General features: G+C 37.3%; 1 protein-coding gene across 5 annotated transcripts in view; it reads left to right on the forward strand.

Annotated features, from left to right (window-relative positions):
- LOC120075710 (eIF-2-alpha kinase GCN2) overlaps positions 1 to 23,660 on the forward strand; it is an 89,111-nt gene that overhangs the window by 50,252 nt on the left and 15,199 nt on the right. For all 5 annotated transcript variants that reach the window (XR_005481388.1, XM_039029330.1, XM_039029329.1 and 2 more), the window contains 6 exons: positions 1,439 to 1,697; positions 1,795 to 1,888; positions 4,073 to 4,153; positions 8,542 to 8,598; positions 20,536 to 20,667; positions 21,020 to 21,103. Coding sequence is in view for 4 of the 5 variants with exons in the window: in XM_039029330.1 (XP_038885258.1) it covers positions 1,439 to 1,697; positions 1,795 to 1,888; positions 4,073 to 4,153; positions 8,542 to 8,598; positions 20,536 to 20,667; positions 21,020 to 21,103 (707 nt within the window). In the remaining variant the exon portion in view is untranslated. The remainder of the gene's footprint in view (positions 1 to 1,438; positions 1,698 to 1,794; positions 1,889 to 4,072; positions 4,154 to 8,541; positions 8,599 to 20,535; positions 20,668 to 21,019; positions 21,104 to 23,660) is intronic.

Raw genomic sequence — 23,660 nt, forward strand, 5'->3', positions numbered from 1 at the left:
ATAATAGTAGGCAAATTCTAGATCCAGTCCTTATAGCTAATGAAGTTGTGGAGGAATATAGAGCTAAAAAGAAGAAAAGATGGATTTTGAAACTTGATTTGGAAAAGGCCTTTGATAGAGTTGATTGAGATTTCTTGGAAAATGTGCTGATTTTAAAAGGATTTGATGCGAAGTGGATCCAATGGATTAGAGACCCAAAATTTTCCGTCTTCATCAACGGTAGACCACGTGGAAAAATAACCGCTTTGAGGAGCATTATGCGAGGGGATCCCCTCTCTCCCTTCCTTTTCCTTTTGGTTAGTGAATTGTGAAGCATTTTTGTTGGACTCATTCACGAGAAAGGGTCTTTAAGGTTGTGTTTGGGGCAATGATTGTCCTAAGACTATAATAACCACCTCTTGCTACAAGAAGTACTATTTTGTATTTCCCGATTAGTTACACTACAATCAACACTATTTCAAAATCTCCACTTGCTACTTATTTACTATTTGCTACAGTTTTTACTATTTTAGGTTTTTTTTTTTTTTTTTTTTTTGTTCTTTGCTATAGTGTTTACTATTTCCTTCTCAAACTAAAATAATTTATACCTTAAACACATATTATTATAACCCAAATTAAAATAATCTACAACCCAAACATAAAATATTATAACCCAACCATAATAACTTAAGACTATAATAACCAACTCCTTGTCCCAAACGCTCCTTAAAGGTTGATAGTCGGAAAGAACAAAGTCATATCTCCATTCTCCAATATGCTGATTATTCACAGCTGTTTTGTAAAGATGATGATGATATGTTGAATTCTCTTATTAAAATCATCAAGTTATTTGAATGGTGCTCAGGCCAGAATGTTAATTGGGAAAAATCTGCATTGTGTGGAGTGAATATTGAGGAAGATAGATTGCTGGCCACAGCTTCTCACTTGAATTGCAAATTGGAATCTCTACCATTTATATATTTTGGGCTCCCTCTTGGAGGTTATCCAAGAAAGGTGTTTTTTTTTTCAGCAGCCTATCATCGATAAACTTCAAAAGAATTTGGATAGATGGAAGTATTTTAACTTGTGCCTCCGACCCACTTTGCTAATAAGGATAGATTTCTGTTCTTTAAAACACTTAAAATTGTTGGGTACTGAATTCCAAAAGATATAATCATGAGAAAGTTAAAAGCTATCCATCTTTTCAAAAGAATTAGATAAAAGGTATCTGTCTTTCCAAAAGATATAATTTGTGCAAGGGATATATTTACACAAAGAAAGAACCTAAAAGATTTTTCTTTAATCTTCATATCGATGAAGAGTTCTTTGCTTCTCTTAAATCTTGAAAAAATAAGTTTCAGTATTTAAATATGCATAAAAGAAAGTATATCTTTTTAGTTTCTTTTTTATTTGAGTATTGATTGGCGAGCTTGACTGAGCAGTTTTCCTTCATGTCCAGACATTCTACGGACAATGAAATCATCGGAGGACTCAAGTATATATGACAGAGTTGTTAATGCTATTTTCGATGAAGAGACATTAGTGATGAAAGATGACAGACATGATTGTGGTACTGCCCCTATCCAGTACACCGATTTGGGCACTGAAGTTCGTGATCATGTTATTGACGCCACAAGGGAGATGTTCAGGCTGCATTGTGCAAAGCATTTGGAAATAAGTTCCATGTATTTGTTGGACGGCTCTACGCAAATCAATAGGTTTTATGTTTAATCGAACTGTTAGTACTTTTTAAAGCGTCTTAGTTTGCTTCTTACATATTTGATTTGGCTGATCTTTTTCAAACAACTCTTGAAGGAACACGGTCAAACTTTTGAGCCACGGAGGAGATATACTTGAACTATGTCATGAGCTGCGTTTACCTTTTCTTAATTGGCTTGTCTCCAGTCAGGTATCTGCTGCGTCTCTCTCCTCCTCCTCTTCTTTTTCTTTTCTATTATCTTATTATTTTCATTACTTTTTATAAAATTAATGTACTTTTTTAATTTGATTTATGCATTTGTTAATTTTTTGAATAAGATATGAACCTCTAATTAATATAATGAAAAACTACAAAAATATTTCGAGGAAACAAACTCGTTGGAGTGAAAGAAAAGTATGGTAAAGAAAGTAAAAAATATCGTGATCCCAAAATATACAAATATTACAAGGAAAAAATGGTTGAAAAACATTGAAAGCGAGCAGTAGAACCATTGCAAAGTCTTGAAGAAGGCAAAATCAAAACTGTCCATCCAAACTCCGGACTTGTCATAAAATTATTGGTTCCTTTCAAACCCAAAATCTGAAATCAAGGATTCGACTTCATTAATCCTACAAAGATTAGTTTGAGAAGATGATGCCAACTCAACTAGTAGCTTTAGAATGATCATGCTTGCCCTTTAGACAAAAATTCAATGGATGAATTGACTTGAACAATTGCAAGGGAGATTTCTTGATGTATCTTCTTGGTCCTCTTGTACTCTTGTATATTTCAAGGATTATTATTATTACTTTTTTTTTTTTTTAGTTTTAATTTAATTTTATTATTTTTCAAGGATACAAGGAAAAAAGTACAAAGACAATACGAGACAATAATAAACAAACAAAGGCAACCAAAGAGAAGCCACAAAGTGCTTTGTTAAAAGAGGAAAAAAATTTGCTTCCATGTCTAATTTCAATTTTTTTTTAATATATTTATATAAAATTCCTACCAAGTTATATGATATTAAAGTTATAGGATATTAAACTTATATGATATTAAACTACTTTCGTATCTAATTTTTTAAGCCTAGTAGCTAATATGGTTTTTTCTCCCTATTGCAGTTCTTGAGGCTCTTTTTAATTCATGAGTTATTAGTTAGCTAGGAAACATAGATACTTCTAATTGTGCAGAGAATCGGTATCAGATACAGATATGATACGGATACGTCCAGATACGTGGTAGATACGTGATTTGAAGTATCTGATTTTTTTATTTTTATTTTTAATTTTCAGATACGCGTATCTGCTTCCAGATACGTGAAGGGATACGTGGGTCATTTTTTTTTTCAAATTTAAGCCCAACCACTTAAAAAGCCCAATCCACAACCCATTTTATTTTAATGCGTGTTTATGGGTGATTTTAAAATCATCAAAAATCACTTTTTTCATTTTTAAAATCACTCGAAAACACACTTTTAATTACTTAAAATTAACTTAGTTTTCAATTTTACACTTTTAAATGCAATTTTCATATCATTAAAATTAGTTTTGAAGGATTAAACATGTTTCACGGTGATTTTGAAAATAACAAAAGTGATTTCAACCATTTTAAAATCACTTCCAAACATAAAAGTCCACTTAAATTGAGCAATCCAAAACAAAATAAATTAAAATGATAAAAACATAAAAAATTGAGAAAAAACCCGAAACGTAATTAAATCTTCATTCTTCCCTTCTCTCTCACTATTTAAATCAAGTTTCACACCACCATCCTCAACTTCCTTCTTCAATCTTCATCTTCTACTTCTTTCCTACCGTCTACTCTAGTTGCTCAACAATCACACACACACACAAATATAAGAGACAGGTGTATATATATATAATGTATCTTCAACGCATCCGTATCTTAGTTTTTTAGAAATTAACGTATCACTGTATCGTTTCGTATCCGTATCATGTATCCGTATCTGTGTCTGTGCTTCTTAGTTAGTTAGCGTTGAAGAAAGGAATTTGGTGCATAGCAATCACATTTATTTTCTTTAATTAGTATTTTGGACAATTGAAGAATAAATGAAAAGTAGTGATAAGAGTCCCATGATTAACTGAGATAGTCAAGCTGGAATGCTTCTATAGTTTCTTGGTAATTTTGATTTATTGTTTTATTGTCCGCTGAAGTTTATACTTGTTTTGAGCATTAGTCTAGCTTCATTTTTTCTTTGAAAAAGAAGACTCTGAAGATTGCCTCATACTTCTTTATGTAACTATCCATAGGATCTGTATTTCTTTTTGGTCATTACTTATTTTATTTTATTTTTTTTCCATGCATCCTCTATGTTTGTAAACTTAAAATCGTACTTTTGTAGAACATGAATTGATCTGTTGATTTTCTATTTAGAAATCTTCATTTAAACGATACGATATATCGTGTGTCTATAGAAGAGCAATTGGACATTCACCTCCAAACCGATACCTTCAGGTACTCCTTTACATGTCTTGTGTCATTCTGTGTGTTTGGATGTTAATATTTTGTTTTTGTCTTACTTGCTACTTTGAGAAAAAAATAATTTTCAGCTTCGTAGTGTTGAATTATATTATTGGTAACAAATTATCCAATAAGGAGGAAGTTGACTATTGGGTCATCAACCTCATTCATTTTACAAATGCTGAAAGAAAAACGTGCAAGTTTAGTAACTCTAGTAAGCAGGAATTTTGTTATAGTTGTAGGGTTTGGGCAGAGGGGTCAGGTGGACATTTTGTATCGCTATCATTTTTTCTAAGACAAAAAGCTAAATGAGGTTACAAAAATCCTATTCAATCAGCACAAATCTCATGGAAAGAGTTACAAAAAAAGACGTCCAATTTGCACCAAGTGGCTGCTGTGTACGAAATGAGGTAAAAAGGAACGAGCAGTGTCTTTGATAATATGAGCACATTGGAAGACAAGAAAGTTAAGTTGGTAGCCTTGAAACTCTGGAGTGGTTCCTCCGCATGTTAGACCAGTTACAAAACAATTGACGTGCTCGTGGGAAAAGAATAGGACTTTGCCGCGAGTGAAATGCCTAAAGAGAAATTTTTACATATTAACTTTGAGAATATACTTTTCAACCAATTTGTTAGTGATAGTCTAGAAGTGCTCCATTTTTATGCCTTTGTGAAGATATTTCCTAACTTCTCTAGTCTTCCCATATCCATAAGAAAGAGCCTTGTTATACTTTTTCATGAACTAAAAGAAGGCAGAAGATGAGCTGAATCAAAATGAGCAAGCCAAAGAAGTGATTTATTATGAAAAACCCTTTGATTGCATTCAAACCAAATCTTAGACAAAAGAGCTTTAACAATTAAGATAACAAATGTTTACTGACTGTAAAAACTCTTAGGTTTGAGAAAGAATCATAATGCTCTATTCATTCACCAAAGATATGAATATATACAAGTGTACAAAGTATAGAAAAGAAAAATATCACAAAATATTTACAAGAATGGAAAACCCTAACTATAGAATTATAACACTCCCCCTCAAGTTGGAGCATATATGTTAATCATGCCCAACTTGTTACATAGATAATCTATACGTCTTTTATCCAGTGCTTTCGTGAAGATATCTCCTAATTTTCTCACAGTCTTCACATATCCTGTAGATACCAACCCTTGTTGAATTTTCTCACGTACAAAATGGCAATCAACTTCAATATGTTTAGTCCTTTCATGAAATACTGGATTAAACGCAATATGAAGTGCTGCTTGATTATCACACCACAACTTTGTCGATGTGGTGATTTCAAATCCCAACTCAACAAGAAGTTCATATATCCAAATTAATACACACACAAATTGTGCCATTGCTCTATATTCTGATTCTGCACTTGAACGTGACACCACATTTTGCTTCTTACTCTTCCAAGAAATCAAATTACCACCAACAAAAACACAATACCCTGAGGTTGATCTTCTGTCTTCTTTAGATTCTGTCCAATTGATGTCTGAGAAACATTCAATATTAGTATGACCATAATCCTTATATAATAAACCATGCCCAGGAGTAGCTTTCAAATAACAAAGAATCTGTTCCAATGCAGCCCAATGATCAACTGTAGAGCATGACATGTACTGACTCACAATACTCATTGAATAGGCTATGTCCGGTCGAGTCACTGTAAGATAATTAAGTTTTCCCATTAACCTCTAATATCTTTCAGGATCTTTCAGCAATTCTCCATCTTTTGTGAGCTGTAAGTTGGGCATCATTGGGGTACTACATGGCTTAGCCCCTAGCTTTCCTGTTTCAGTCAACAAGTCAAGTACATATTTTCTTTGTGATAATAGAATTCCTTTCTTGCTTCTTATTACCTCAATTCCTAAGAAGTATTTCAACATGCCCAAATCTTTTGTATGGAATTGACTATGAAGAAAGGTCTTTAGAGATTGGATACCTAAAGTATCATCACCAGTAATCACAATATCATCCACATATACGACTAACAAGATGACACCACCCTCAGATCTCTTAAAAAAGACTGAATGATCTGATCTTCTCTTCCGCATTCCAAAGCTTTCAATCACTTGACTAAATTTACCAAACCAAGCTCGTGGGGTTTGCTTTAATGCATACAAGGATTTACGAAGGCGATACACCGTTCCATTCTCCCCCTGAGCAACAAACCCTGGTGGTTGCTCCATATACACCTCTTCTTGAAGATCACCATGAAGAAATGCATTTTTAATATCAAGCTGATGTAAAGGCCAATGATTGATTGAAGCTAATGAAATAAACCACCTCTCAGATGCCATTTTTGTTACAGGAGAAAAAGTATCTGCATAGTCAACGCCATAAATTTGTGCATAGCCATTCGCTACGAGGCGTGCTTTTAACCGAGCAATAGAACCGTCAGGATTGACTTTAACTGCAAACACCTATTTGCAACCGATAGCCTTCTCTCCTGCAAACTGAATCCCAAGTACAATTATCATCTAAGGCAGTCATCTTCTCCACCATTGCGGTACACCAACCAAGATGAGACAAAGCCTCACGAACAGTTTTCGGGATGAATACAGACTCTAAGGATGCAATGAATGAACATGTGGAAGGCGACAAATCGTTTGTATGAAACAAAAGAAGAAATAGGATGAGCACATGTACGTTTACCTTTACGAAGAGCAATGGGAAGATCATCACTCGTTTCTGGATCCAATGACGAAGAAGACTTTGGTACAGGGCATGGAACTGAAGGAAGTTGTCGTCGAGTATAGACTTTAATGGTGGAAGAGTAGAGGTAGCCATAGGTAGAGATGAATCAGGAAGAGGATCAGAAGGAGAAATAACTGTGTAGACAAGGAAATCATCCTCTAATTCCTTATGCTCCCCTTGACTCTTATTCGAAGAGAAAGACGGTGTTGAAAAAAATGGGGTATGTTCAAAAAACGTGATATCAGGAGAGACAAAATATTTATTTAGACTAGGACAATAACACCGATACCCTTTTTGGACACGGGAATAACCAAGCAAAATACATTTTAAGGACTTCGGATCCAGCTTGGTATGCTGAGGCTGAACATCCCGAACAAAGCAGGTACAACCAAATATTTTGGGTGGAATGGGAAACAAATGTTGCTTGGGGCATAAAGTACGAAAAGATATCTCACCCTTAAGAATGGAAGAGGGCATGCGATTTATTAAGAAACAAGCTGTGGAAACAGCATCAACCCAAAAGGATTTTGGAACATGCATTTGAAACATCAAAGCTCTGCCTGTCTCAAGGAGATGACGATTCTTTCGTTCTGCAACCCCATTTTGAGATGGAGTATCGACACAAGAAGATTGATGAAGAATGCCATGGGCATCTAAATAAGACTTTAGTGTATGAGAGAAATATTCCTTAGCATTATCACTCTATAGGATTTTAAGAGCACCACTAAATTGAGTTTGAATTTCAGCATGGAAGTTACGAAAATGAGAAAGTAACTCGGAACGACTTTTCATTAAATATAACCACATACCACGAGAATAGTCATCGATAAATGTAACAAAATACCTAAACCCTCATTTGGACTCAACAGGACATGGATCCCAAACATCAGAATGGACTAATTCAAAAGGAGCACTAGCTTGTTTATTGACTCGAGGAAACGAACTCAAACGATGAAATTTAGCAATCTGACATGACTTACAATCTAAAGAAGACAAATGTTGAAGTTGAGGACGAAGACTCTTCAATACAGAGATAGACGGATGACCCATACGACAATGCTCTTCAAAGGGAGACGACACGCTAGAGCATGTGATGGCCGTAGGTGTTTGTGGTTCAAAGATGTAAAGACCTCTAAATTCCCGCCCTTTACCAATAGTCTGTTTCGTCGTAAGATCGTGAAATAAGCAATAACCAGGAAAAAAGGAGACACAACAATGAAGATCACGAGTGAGTTTACTGAACGAAATCAAATTAAACGAGAAATGTGGTAAATTTAAAACTGATGACAAAGAAATTGATTCAGTGAGATTACAAGGACTGAACTTGTTATTTAACCAAAGAAAACAAAGGTTTTTGGAAATTTAGAATTGAGGCCAATGAATGTGATGTGTTAAGATGATTGGTTCTGTTTCTAGAAACTGAGGAGTTTGAACTATAAACTAAAGTAACACTAGTTGGAGATATAAGTGTTGAGTGAGTTGACAATCAATTGGGTTCTTTGTCTTTGCTGTAAAATCCTTAATGTCACGTCTTTATGGTGCTCCTATCCCAGCCTTTTTGAAAGATGGGTAGCTTCATTGCCATGTTTTATTTCCATGTCCGTATCTATGCTTTTCTCAGTTAAAATTTCTAATTAACTACTGCGGTCATGTGTACTTTTTTTTGTCATCTCCAACAGGGTGATTTTGATATTATTGGGGGTACATCGGCTTTGACTGAGGCAGAGGTTATCAAGGTACACTTTCCATTAGTTTAATGCATTTAGAAACCTGTTTGTTACTTTTTGATGAAACTCGGTAGGCTGTTTACCTCTTTCCTTTCTTTCTTAGTTGTCTTTCCTTTTCAAATAAGGTTAGCTGTGCAGGTTTCATCCTTGAGATGCACATTCAACACACAGAGATAACAACTCTCAATTTCTGAAAATACTTCAAAGATGCCATTAGAAGAAGAGGAATTCAGTTTAAATACTGAATCCAGCCTAGTGAGTGTTAGTTACCAACGGTAACATTCTAACAAATTTCTAACGAAAGATTACAACATAAAGAATTTAAAGATTTTGGTAAAACAAAAAGCTAAGCAAACAAAAATAACCACCATAAAATCTTACTTTTTTGGACTACAAAAAACTACACTAGATACCCTTGACTTTATAACTTAACTACGCAGCTCAAATGCAAACTTCCTAATTCCAGACGATGTTAGACTTCATAACTCAACTTAGCACCCAAAACATCCCTTAATACGCGACTATATTTCATCACAATATAAATGAACATAGAGAGGATAGAAGTCTTTGATCCTTTAGTGGGTGCATTTTCGTCCCTATTTCTTCAGCTAGTGATTGGCAGAACATCATGATTCCTCAAAATTTTCCGTACTGGATACCATAGAGGTGAGGGTGTGAAATTGGGGTTGTCTGACAAAAAAACATCAAGATTTCTCAATGTTCTTCCTGTCGAAAAAAAATAGCTTGTAACCCTAGGGGTATTTTAGTAATTGTGTGTACCCTAGGGCTTCCCAGTAGTCTATTTATTTGGCCTATTCTCTTGTACTTTATGTATTAGAATCAATAATAAAAATCAGTGTCTATCGTGGTTTTTCTCCCTATACTAGGGTTTCTACGTAACTGTTTTTGTTATTTTCTTCCCTACTTTTTTATTTTTAACATGGTATCAGAGCATGGAGTCGAAACCCTAGCCACCATTGAGGAAAACGAAAATCCAACAGGAAAATCCCAAACCAATAACCCAGATATAACCAGTATTATCCAAGCCATTGACAGGTACTTCCAATCTCTTCTTCCCCACTTTCGCGAAAACCAACCACCGCCGCCCTACCCACCGCTGGCCGACTCCTTCACAGACGGAATGACTAGCCGCCAGACCCAGCAACCAGCGATCAGTGAACTAGCAGTTACCCATCTGGTCCGGTTGCGCGCAGACAAAGACAACCAGCGACTGGCCGAACGAAGTCGAGATCTGTCCGGCCGCTCTCAGACACTGCCGAACGACTCCGACCAGCCCCGATCTACGATGCCCAGGCGCGCAGACGAAGACGACCAGCGATCGGGCCGAACGAAGTCGAGATCTGTTCGACTGCTCTCAGACACTGTTGAACGACTCCGACCAGCCCCGATCTGCGATGCCAGCGCCAACCGGTCTAGATCTGTGATGTCCAGCATCGACCAGTCCAGATCGATCGCGTCTGTTGCCGTTGCCGCCGGTCTTCTCCTCTCAGATCGGCGTCTCATCTCAGCCACTGCTGCACCAAAAGACAGATGGAAGAAGTGTGGGTGTTTTCCAGCCGAGTATGAGCAACCAAATGGGGCAGTTTTCGCCGATCATAGATGAGTTTGGAAGGGAGATTCTTCTTCATACCACCAGGACCAGGGATCGACATCCAAGATCCAACCAGATCTTGCTTCTTTTCCAGTCGCGCCCAATCATGGTGGCTCGACATAATACCCAGATGAAAACTCGGTAAATTCTTTCCCTATTTTACCCACTACAAATATCCTGCATGGTTTTTCCTTAGTTGATAGTACCACTAGCCTGAGTACAGTTGGAATCAGTACTATCGCCTAGTCAGGCAATATACAGTCTTTTGGTCTTGTTAGTGTGAATGGTAAAAAACCTTAGATTGTTGACTCAGGGGCGACAGATCATCTTACTGGTACCTCTGATCAGTTTCTCTCATATTATCCAAGTGTTGGTAACGAACGAATTAGGATTGCAGATGGGTCGTTCGCACCTGTTGCAGGAAAAGGGGATTTATCTCCGTTTGAGGGTTTGGTTTTGCAGGATGTTTTGCATGTTCCTAAAATTTCATATAATTTGTTATCCATCACTAAGATTACAAGAGATTTGAATTGTCTGGCAGTTTTTTCACCCGACTCTGTTTTATTTCAGGATCTAAGCTCGGGGACGACGATTGGCACTGCCCGGCACGATGGGGGACTCTACTTCCTAACTGATGATGCTTCCTCTAGGAATGGTTATAGGACTAGCCTTGTCTCCTTAAATTTTTCTACCTCTGAGAATGATTTTCTGTTATGGCATTACCGCTTAGGGCATCTGAACTTTCAGTATATGAAATACTTATTTCTGCATTTATTTTGCAATATTAATGTGTCTTCTTTAAAGTGTGAAGTGTGTATTCGTGCCAAACAGAGTCGTGTCTCCTTCCACTCCCAGCCCTATAAACCATCCAAACCCTTCACCTTAGTCCACAGTGATGTTTCGGGTCCCTTACCAACCACAACCTCCACGGGGAAACGCTGGTTTGTCACTTTTATAGACAACCACACTCGGCTTACTTGGGTCTTTCTTCTCACTGATAAGTCTGAGGTGTTATCTATATTCCAGAAATTTTATGCCACTGTGGAAACCCAGTTTAATGCCAGGATTGGTATTTTGAGAAGTGACAATGGGCGGGAATTATTTATCGCTTCCTTCTAGGAGTTTCTTGCATCCAAAGGAATTATCCACCAGAGTTCGTGTGCCTACACTCCCCAACAAAATGGGATTGCCGAAAGGAAAAGTCGTCATTTGGTGGAAGTTGCTAGGTCCTTATTGCTATCCACATCACTCCCGTCTTACCTATGGGGTGATGCTATCCTTACTGCTGCTCACTTAATCAACCGAATGCCTTCCCGAGTCCTCAATTTTCAAAACCCCTTAGACTGTTTAAAAGAGTCCTACCCTACGACTCGTTTAGTCTCCGATGAACCACTTCGAGTTTTTCGTGTTGCCTTTGTTCACTCCATGGTCCAAATCGCACAAAAATTTACCCCTCGTGCTAAAAAATGCGTCTTTGTTGGGTTCCACTCCATCAGCGTGGGTATAAATGTTACCACCCACCCTCTCGCAAGTATTTTGTTTCCATGGATATCACTTTCCTTGAGGATCAACCCTTCTTCCCTGTTAGCCATCTTCAGGGGGAGACCTCTAGTGAAGAGACTAACTGGTCCACATATACAGTTCCCTTGGAGTTTGCCCCTATTCCTGAACATATTGGTCCTATCCTTCCTACCAATCAAGTCCCATGGATAACATACTATAGGAAGAATCTTAGGAAGGAAGTAGCGTCACCTGTTACATCTCTGGCTCCGGTCCATGAGTCAAACCCGACATCAGGTACATCTATTCCTGAAATTAATGAGATTGATAATTGTACTAACGAGTGCAGAGAGGAAAAAGGAGGAAAAGGTGTTGACAGCACTACTATAGCAGATGGGAAGACGACAGTGAATGACGATTCAGACACAGCTCTAGAAAATATGAGTGATACTAAAGATAATGGTGAAAAAGGTGTGATTTCTGAAGATGAGAAACAGGAAGAGGAGACTAGTGATCACAGTGGAAATTCTGACAGTTTGAAGGAATATGATGCTTCTCTTGATCTTCCAATAGCCCTGAGGAAAGGTATTCGGTCATGTATAAGGTACCCTATGCATAGTTACATGACATACAGTAACCTGTCATCTGAATTTAGAGCCTTTACCACTAGTTTAGATGCAGGGGTGATACCGAGTAACATACAGGAAGCAATGGGAATTGAAGTTTGGAAGGCTGCTGTTATGGAGGAGATGAGAGCTCTGGAGGAAAAATGGAACGTAGGACCAGGTGATCCTACCTAAAGGGCACAAGACAGTTGGGTGCAAATGGGTTTTCACTATAAAGTACAAGTCAGATGGGACTATTGATCGGTACAAGGCTAGGTTAGTTGCCAAAGGGTTTACTCAAACCTTTGGGGTAGATTATTCTGAGACATTCTCTCTCGTAGCTAAACTCAATACTATCCGAGTATTGCTATCAGTTGCAGTTAATAAAGATTGGCCTCTGCATCAACTGGATGTAAAGAATGCCTTTCTCAATGGAGAACTTGAGGAGGAAGTCTACATGAATCCTTCTCTCGGATTTTAAGTTCAGTTCAAACAGCGAGTCTGCCGGTTGAGAAAGTTGCTATATAGGTTGAAACAGTCTTCGAGAGTCTGGTTTGACAGATTTACCACCTTTATCAAAGGACAAGGGTATACCCAAGGGCACTCAAATCATACACTTTTTACAAATAAGTCAACTTCAGGGAAGGTAGCAGTTCTCATTGTGTATGTTGACGATATTGTGCTCTCCGGTGATGATGATGATGAAATTATGAAACTCAAAGCAAAGATGGCCAAAGAATTTGAAATTAAAGACCTTGGGAAGTTAAGATACTTTCTCGGAATGGAAGTAGCCCAGTCTAGGGACGGAATCTTAGTGTCCCAACGGAAATACACGATTGATCTTCTAACGGAAATAGGAATGACTGAGTGCAAACCTGCTGACAACCCAGTTGAATATAACTCAAAGCTCAGCAATACTAGTAACAGTGTTCCGGTCAATAAAGAAAGGTATCAGCGATTAGTTGAGAAATTGATATACTTATCTCATACAAGATCTGATATTTCATATGCAGTGAGTATCATCAGTCAGTTTATGCAAGCTCCTTGTGAAGAACACATGATAGCAGTTGAACGCATCCTATGATATTTGAAAGGTACACCAGGTAAGGGGTTAATGTTCAAGAAGTCTGATAAACGGTGCATTGAAGCCTACACTGATTCTGATTGGGCAGGGTCTGTTGTTGATAGAAAATCAACATCACGGTACTGCACTTTTGTTTGGGGTAATCTTGTGACCTGGAGGAGCAAGAAACAGGGAGTTGTGGCTAGAAGTAGTGCAGAAGCTGAGTATCAGGTCATGAGTTTAGGGATATGTGAAGAAATCTGGTTGATGAAAGTGTTGTCAGATCTTTATCAAGACAATGAGCTCCCAATGAAACTATTTTGTGATAATAAGGTAGCAATAAGTATTGCAAATAATCTTGTTCAGCATGACAGAACAAAACACGTTGAGATCAACCGGCACTTCATCAAGGAAAGACTTGACAACGGAAGTATATGCATTCTTTATGTTCCCTCAAATCAGCAAATTGCAGATGTGCTCACAAAAGGGTTATTGAGACAAAACTTTGATTACTGTGTAAGCAAGTTGGGTCTTATTGATATTTATGCCCCAACTTGAGGGGGAGTGTCGAAAAAAAACAGCTTGTAACCCTAGGGGTATTTTAGTAATTGTGTGTACCCTAGGGCTTCCCACTAGTCTATTTATTTGGCCTATTCTCTTGTACTTTGTGTATTATAATCAATAATAAAAATCAGTGTCTATCGTGGTTTTTCTTCCTGTACTAGGGTTTCCATGTAACTGTTTTTGTTTTTCTCTTCCCTACTCTTTTATTTTTAACACTTCCATATGCTCAGATACCATGAAGGTGAGATTTAAATTGTAGTTGTCTGGCGAGTTTCATGATGCTAAATAATAAGAGAGATATGGAGGAAGATTGAATCAAACTTTCTGATTTCATATATTACGTATTCTTAATACAACCCTATTCTATTATTTAAAAGATAAAGACAATTATTTACAAGCAAACATTGTGGTACACTTACCGCAATTACACCAAAAGGAGGAAAGTAAAGAAGAAAATAAATATTGCCAACTAACTGAAGCGTCGTTAGGGAATAACTGAAGGACTACGGGCCTATTAGGAACTTTTCTTCAACGACCTTTATGCATTTTAGTTTTAGTCCACAGCTTGGGGTATAGGAGGCTTCCACATCCATGGTAGGTTGATCTTGTTCTAAGCTATGGATCCTGAGGTCGAAATATCATATCCAGATTTTGTTCTAACGTACCGATCCTAAGGTTGAAATATCAAGAGTCCAGATCGGGTGCTATGGTACCATTTTGATGAGATCAGAGACCGGAAATTTTATTTTTGTTTGATAGGAAACGAGAGAAATATATTAAACTCAAAAGAGACAAACAGAAGACAGCGTAGGGGCATGGAATGAGAGGGCCTCCTTCCAAAAAGGAACTAGTAAAGCACAACCTTCCAATCTCTGAAGGATTAAAGATAGGCTATTGTTACAAAAAAATCTGTCTAAGGAACCATAAAGAAGAAGTAAGCTGTAAATAAAATTTCAAAAGAAATTCTTGTGTCGTGGACTGTAAATTTTATTAGAAATGACAACGTGATTCATACAAGTGGTGGTTGTCTAACAAACTAACTACCAAACATACCAGCAGTACAAGTGATGGTTGTCTAACAAACAAACTAACTACCAAACATACCAGCGGCAAGGCCGTAACTAATTAACCAACTAGCAATAACAGCTATTTTACAATGAAATGTGAGAAGCCTGTAAGATTCTTACATCAACGATAGCACCATTCATTACATCAATGAAAAGCTCTATTTTCGTCCAAAAAAAAATTGCCAACATAAGAGTTACTCATTTGGTTTAGGCATATGTCCTTGTCCAAAAGATCAAAGGTTTGAATCCCTCAATCTCATTTGTTTTTAACTCAAAACCACCAAAAATCAATTTTCCAGTACCTTGAATCATCAACATCTCCCAGCTCTACGACATCCAATCCTCCAACTGCAGAGGTGCTTCCACTAGAATGCAAGGCACGAAGCCATTGGTTAGGCCCCCAATTACTAAAGTTTTGGAGGAGTAAATCAGAAACTTTGCCCAGACAGCGGGGAGGAGGAGGCATAGTTAGCTGTACGGGGAAGTCTGACTGTTTAGGGCTGTGATTCATAGGGATTGTTAAAAATAAAAGAGTAGGGAAGAGAATAACAACGCAGTTACGTGGAAACCCTAGTACAAGGAGAAAAACCACGATATAGAAACTTTTCTTATTATTTTTAATCTGATACACTGAATACATAGGGACACACTGTATAAATAGACAGTAGGAAACCCTAGAGGTCTATACAATTACATAAATGCCCCTAGGTTAATAACCCTATTTTCAACAGGGATGTATATCTTAACTTTCTTTTCTAGTATGATTGGATATTCTATTTTTCAGCTATAGAGCAGTAGGTTTTCTGGGAGAGATTCTAGCCCTCTCGAATTGGCTGGGTGGTTATGCTCTTTTTTTTTAGGAAAAACAAAAAATTAGAGAGGCTGTTGTTTGTATCGTTTGGGTTCTTTTCCTTGCTTCCTATCCTCTTCTTTTAGCGGATTAGACTGTCTTGCAGCATTCCTATTCTCTGTTTTCTGTGCAAGTACTCAAGCTTAGTTGGCATTTTAGTTCTTCTGTTGAAGCTTTGGTTTGAAAGGTTACAATGGCTTATACAAGATAAGTCTCCTCATTAGTTTGCACGATTTGCTTCAGCTTGGGTTCAAGTATCTTCACGTTTGTTCTAGATTGACTTTATTTCTCCTATTTAGTCATTTTCTTTTATGTGTATTTGTTTTGGTTTTCTTGGTAATTTATTTTGGTTTCCTTGTACTTTGGGCATTAGTCTCTTTTCATTTTATCAATGAAAAGTTTTGTTTTCTCTAAAAAAAAAAAAAAAAGAGCTAGAGAGCTGTTTTGAGTTCTTGTTTTGGGTTCTTGTTTTGGGTTTCAATTTTTCTTTTTCTTTATTTTTGTTAGTTAGATGAATCAGAATGTACATGAGTGGTTATTGGATGTTCTATGCTAATAATTGGACAAATGCTGATGGAAACAAAATACTCTTCTCCCTCTGACCATATCATGGACACCGACATGGAAGACAATAGTGAGGATCCAAGTCATTATCTGAAAATTCTTCTCCCTTGGCTTTTTTAAAAAAAGCTCTGTATCATGGCTATACCAGCAGTGAATAAAAATCATAAAATGGCCAAAAAGCAGAAACAATTCCTCCGAGGATTATTGGGTTTACATTCCTCCATCAACTATGATAAGGCTGCTTCTTCCTCTCATCCCGGTGGGCATCCTTTTCTATGATCATCATGTCTTGGAATGATAGGTGCCTAAATGAGTGGGAAAACAAGCTCTCATTAAAAGGGAAATTGTGAAACCCCCCGACTGTGGTTATCCTCCAGGAGACTAAGATGATTTGGTTCGACAGTTTTCTTATTCAATCCATTTGGAGCTCTCGCAATATTGGTTGGACTTCTCTAGAAGCAAACAAAACATCAGGCAGTATTCTCATAATGTGGAGCAACCCAACCTTTTCTATCTCAGATATCACCAGAGGTCAATACACTCTAAACAATCTCATTTCTATTGCTGATGGTTTCGGTTTTTTGTTGAGGGGGGTCCACGGACCTTGCCTATATAGGGACAGACCCTCTTTTTGGCAGGAGTTGGAGGATTTATCGGCCTTGTGCATGGACACTTGGATTTTGGGAGGAGATTTCAATGTCTCTCGATGGAGACATGAAAAATCTTGAGCAAGACCAATCACTAGAAGCTTCATGGGGAGCACGAACCTTACCGATTTACCTCTCAATAATGGCCTCTATACATGGTCTAATGGTAGGGATCACCTCTTATGCCCTCATTGATAGGTTTCTTGTCACGGAATCCATATTGACCAAATTCAAAGAAGTCACGATGAGAAGACTTGACAGACCTACATATGACAACTTCTCAATCTTATTGCAATTGGGTTCTATTAAATGGGGCTCCTCTCCTTTCCGTTTTCAAAATATGTGGATGGATCATTGTTCTCTTTTTCCTCTGATTGAAAAATGGAGTGAAAACCCTGGCATAATGGCCGGCCCATGGTTTTATGCAAAAATTGAAGGCTTTTAAGGCGATTGTCAAAGATTGGAACAAGTCCACCTTTGGGTGCTTGATAACCTTGAAAGACCAGCTTCTTTTTTATCTTGCAGGTCTCGACTCCATGGAGGAGCTTGGCCCACTCAGCCCATCTGACATCGAGAAAAGGAGACAATTAAAGATGCAGATTCTTTCCATTAACACGAAAGAAGAAATCTCATGGAGATAGAAAGTAAATATAAATTGTTAAAGATGGAGACTTGAATTCATCCTTTATCCATCGCCTTATGAATGCAAAAAAAGAATACCGCGATGGAGGTTTTATCGAGGGATGGGACCATCCTTCTTACCGAAGGTGAGATTGTGGCTGAATTTGTTTCTTTTTATGAAAGCTTTATACTCGAAAGGTGACGGACATAGTCATTTCCCCCCGATAGACAGTGAGACCCTATAACCCCTGTACATGCCAATGTACTGGAGTTACCTTTTACTGATCAGGAGATATTGGCAGCAATCAGGGATCTTGGAACGAACAAGTCACCAGGCCCGGATGGGTTCATGGATGAATTCTTTAAAAAATACTGGAACATCCTTAAAGAAGACATCAAGAGTGTGTTCCAAGATCATTTTAAGAAAGGTTTTATTAATGCGAGCCTGAATGAAATTTACATTTGTCTTCTCCCCAAAAAGGTGGATGCTAGAATTGTGAGTGACTATAGACCCATTAGTCTTATTTCTTGCCTGTACAAAATCATAGCTAGAGTTCTATCAGTGAGACTCAAGAAAATATTGCCACACATTATTGCTCCTTATCAAGCTGCATTTGTTGAGGGTCAACAGATTCTTGATGCGTCATTTATCGCAAACGAGATCATTGAAGAATATGCCAGGAAGAAGAAAAAGGGGATTGTGATCAAAATTGATATTTAGAAAGCTTTTGACAAAGTTGATTGAGTTTTTTTCTGGATATTCTTTTACAAGCCAAAGGCTTCGGCACCACGTGGTGCAAATAGATTAGGGGCTGTATCTCGTCAGGAAATTTCTCTATTATGATTAATGGCCGTCCTAGAGGCAAGATCTGTGCATCGAGGGGCCTTAGATAAGGTGATCCTCTGTCACCTTTTCTGTTTGTCATCGTCATGGACTGCCTTAGTAGAATGTTGATTGAGGCTAGCTCTAGGGGAGAGATAAGAGGCTTCTGCATTGGGTCGAGATCCCTACAGGTGCATCATCTTCCCTTTGCTAATGACACCATCCTTTTTACCGACAAAAATGACGCTTCTCTTGACAATCTCTTTGGTCTTGTTAAAGCATTTGAGAAGGCTTCAGGTCTTAATATAAATCACAGCAAGACTGAATTATTGGGTATTTATACAAATACTGTTGAACTGGCACATATAGCTGAGAAGCATAGTTGCAGACCGAGTCATTGGCCTTGCACATTCCTTGGGCTCCCATTATTTGACAAGCCAAAATCGGTTCCCTTCTGGAGTCCTATTATTGAGAAGATTGGAAAAAGGCTTCATACTTGGCAGCATAAACAAATTTCCATGGGGACGCCTCACCCTCCTTCAGGCCACATTGTCCAATCTCCCCCACTTATTACTTGTCCCTATACAAGGTTCCAACCACGGTGGTTAACAATATCAAAAAATTATTTAGAAACTTTCTTTGGGAGGGTGCCACAATTAATTTTGGATTTCACCTTGTTAGATGGAATAAGATCATCAAGAATCAGATTAAAGGAGGCCTCGGGTTACAAAGCATGGGTGATAAAAACCGTGCTCTTTTCGCCAAATGGGTTTGGAGATACTTTCATGAGGATGGGGCCTTATGGAAACAGGTTGTGGAAGCTAAATATGGGGTAACTATTAATAAGTCATGGCCCAATATTTCTTTCCCCCATCAAAGGACCATGGAGTGCCATCTTGGATCACATGAATCTTATAAAAGAAAATGTCACGATTAAAGTGGGCAACGAAAAGAACACATCTTTATGGCACGATAGATGGATTAGAGCTTCACCCCTTAACGAGGTCTACCCTGCTTTTTCTCATTGTCAAACCATAAACGGTTCTCTATATGCGATCTTTGGGATTATAGATAGGGTTGGTATCTAACATTTAGGAGAAACCTCAAGGAGGAGGAGATTGACGATTGGCTTGACCTTATGAACTCCATCAATGGTGTCCACCTCTCCAATACAAGGGACACATGGATTTGGCATCCCGACCCTTCCGATTCTTTCTCCAAAAAATCTCTCCCCCAAACATTGGGAGATGATTCGGAAGCCTCTGATCACCACCTATACGAACCCATATGGAAGGATTTTTACCCTCGAAAGGTTAAATTTTTCCTTTGGGAAGTTGGCCACAATGCCATCAATACATGTGCAAGATACAGAGACGACTACCCCACATGGCCCTTTCTCCCCAATGCTACCCCATATGCAAGTTTGGATATGAAACAGCTAGTCACTTATTCATCCATTGTCTCTTTGCTGACAGATTTTGGAAAGAGATTTTTTCATCATTTGGATGGTACACTGCCCTCCCAAGGGACATAGACAGTGCCTTATCCTACACTCTCAATGGTCATCCCTTTACCAAAAACAAGAAGCTCTTTGGATGCATCTAATCCATGCTTTCTTATGGATCACTTGGAAAGAGAAGAACAATCGTTTTTTTAATGACAAGGGAAACTCTTTTGTTTGTTTTTTTTTTAACTCATTATCTTTCATGCTATGAGTTAGCGTAAATGTTTATCTTCTTTTAAATCACACACCCTTTCTTCCCTTTTGACCAATTGGAGATCTCTTATGTAACTCCTTTGGCTTGTGCTTCGGCCTTTTTTTTGTAAATCTCATACATCAATGGAATTTGTTTCTTATTAAATTTTTTTAAAATTGTTATTATTATTTATATATGGAATTAATTGGTTCGAGATTCATAATATTGATCACCTTATGGAATATTCGAAGTTTTAAGAGAAAGAAGCAGAAAGTTTTTCTTGATCCTGCCTTTTCTAGTACGAAGTTCTCACATTATTTGCTAATATTGCAGGTGACTGTGGACGTTATTTCATATTTTTTTAATTCAGATTCTTGTGATATACACTTAAACCATGGAGATCTGTTGAATGCTATTTGGTCTTGGGTTGGTGTTAAGGCAGAACATAGACATAAAGTGGCAGAGGTAAATTAATTATTTCTGTTGAAATATTGATATAAGTAAATTTACTATCAGTTTAAGCTTTTGGGTCAATCGATGATTTAACATGGTATCAAAGTAGGACTACAAGAGATCCTGTGTTCAAACCTTTATAATATTATTTCCTCCACGTTCAATATTGGTTTCTACTTGTTGAGCATCTTATAGATTTCCAAGCCCACAAGAGAGGGAAACTGTTGAAGTTTGGATATAATTAAATTTAATATAATTCATCAACTTTAAGCTTTTGAATCAATCGGTGATTTAGCAGTTCAATTTATTATAATTGTTTAATATTTTTTCTTATGGTCGTGCTGAAGCTCTCTTGTACGTGCAGCTGCTTTCTATGATGGTATCCTTACGTCCTCAATCTTCTGAGAGGAAATCTAAGTGGGTTGTGATAAGGCGCCAACTATTACAGGTTAGGCTCGAGTTAATTAAAGAACCCTATAAGAGGCCTCGATGTTTTAAAAGACTAAAGGCGGTCTCGAGGCATTTTCCCTTAGAGAGGGGAGGTGTAAGCCTCATTTTAAATTAATAAGACATAATTAGATCATAAAATACATACTATTATATATTTATAATGTTTTAATATTGCTTAAAAAATATCTAACATACTCAAAATTAATCATGACAAAGGAAAAAAAAAATCTCAATGTTCCATCTAAATCTCATCTTCAATATCATTATCATTATTATTACTAGGATCTTTCATAGAATCATCCTCGTATCTAATAGCTTCATCCTCATTTTCATTGTCACTCTCAATGTCTAACCATTCTTCTTCATCCAATGTCATCGACCTCTTCCCTTTATCTGTTTGTGAAATAAATTTTGTAAATAAAAGTTACAACTAAGTGAATTTTGGAAATTTGTTTAAATTAAATCTTTTCAGTAAGTAATATACCTCTACTTTTAACATTTTATTTGGTCTTCTCACTACTTCTTTGTTGAGAACTACTTCCTTCTCCAAGCTCATAAACATTTATATTATAATCACCATCCTGCTCAACAAAGGAATTTGCAGCCCCACTATTATCTTCAGCAATCTACTCATCATCAGATGGCACATCATCTACCACCAATGGATCGACTTCTTCACTTCAAGTGTCTATCCTTTAATCTTTTATTGTACATGATATAGACTAAGTTATTTAACTTAGTTGTGCTCAAACGATTCCTGTTGTTTGTATGCACCTATCCATAAAACATAAACTTATTAACAACGGTAGAAGTCTTAGACAATTCTTTGCAAAGTAAGGAAATACAATTGAACACTTCCTAACATGATTAATGTACTCCAATTACGTTCACACCCAGCTGCTGAACAAGTAAGACCCAAAACATTGATGGCAAATTTTGCTAGTTCTGGTGTTCTATCCCCGAATTGAGTCCACTAATCAACTACATCGCCCAATATCACATCAAGTAAGGAAACCAAAATAAATAAAAATATGATAGATTATCTTCATGATACTTACCTGGAGTTCGTTTTTTGCAAGAGGCTATTGTTTGTTGGAACCCAAAAAGTTTTTCCCTCCTTCGAAATGAATCTGTTTGAAGTATAACTTTTATTCTCTTGTTTTCATTTGCTATCAACTATAATATTCCATATCTCCTTATAACTTGCTTCCTCCCCACCAAGATTCTTGGCAATTTCTTCTTTTGCTGAATCCATGGCATCATATATAAATCCCATTGCAGGCACATTCTCAAAATCAACCAATCTCAAAACATTCACCAAAGCTTTTGTAGTCTTAATTGCATACACTACAACGGGCCAAAAAATTTTCTCACTTAAAATTATTCTCTTCACTTCTTTTTCTTCAGGTTTTTTTGCCCAAACACTATCTTGCCATCCTTTAGAAGTAAACATTGCTTTTCATGGTTGTTTTGATTGGTAAATACTTTTTATGTCAAATAAGCAGTAGTAAATCTTGTGGTGGCTGGACGAACAAGTGCTCTCTTCGTGAAAGATCTCATTAATGCTAACACCCAACCATGATTATAGATAAAATTACGGACCTTCTTTGCCTTTAACAATGCATTCTTATGTTGAGGCAGCTCAAGTTTTTCAAGCATCAAATCAAGACAATGAGCAACACACGGAGTCCAATACAAATTCTTTCGCTTTTTTCCAGCTGCCTTGTAGTTAGATGCGTTGTCTTTCACCAATTGTACTATGAGGTTCTCACCAATTTCCTTTACTACATCATCGAGAAGTTGAAACAATAAGTTTCCATCTTTTATGGCGTTTGAGGCGTCAATCGATTTCAAGAAAACTGTTCCACTTGGTGAGTTTACAAGAAAATTAATTAAACTTCTTCCTCCCATGTCCTTCCAACCATCTAATAAGATTGAAACTCTAGTGTTCACCCATGTCTTGCGGATGTCTTTAACAATATTATTTGTACTTTTCATCTCTTCCTTCAAAATCCATGAACTTAGTTCATGCATACTCGGTGGCTTCAAACCTCGACCATATAATCCAATGAATCTACACATATTTATGAAGGAAGGACTTCTCGCCACATTAAACGAAATACCATTTAAAAAAAATGTTCCAATATCCATACAAACAGAATTGCGCGCTTCCTTTGTATTCATAAGAGTAACTTGATTTTGAACCTTATTTTCATGATCAACACCGCTAGCATCAACTGTCATATATCGATTCATTAGCCCTCGAATTCCTCTGGAAGAAACATCACAACTACTTGAAGTCGGACCGTAATAGTATGCCCCCTTCAACCATATCCTCAAATTGCTTCTGACTAGTCATCTTTGCCATTTCTCCTTGTTTATTGTAATCTTGAATTTCTTGTTTCTTCATCAGGAACTTTATTACATGGTGCAACATTTTTACGTGTTCCTCCAAGATGATCTTTCATTCTTTCGACACTTTCCATAACAACCTTGTTGCAAAAATTACATTTGATATAAATGTAGGATTTTCCTATTCGACCTTCTTGTACTTC

This window comes from Benincasa hispida, chromosome 4 (assembly GCF_009727055.1).
Source record: "Benincasa hispida cultivar B227 chromosome 4, ASM972705v1, whole genome shotgun sequence".
Lineage (NCBI taxonomy): Eukaryota > Viridiplantae > Streptophyta > Magnoliopsida > Cucurbitales > Cucurbitaceae > Benincasa > Benincasa hispida.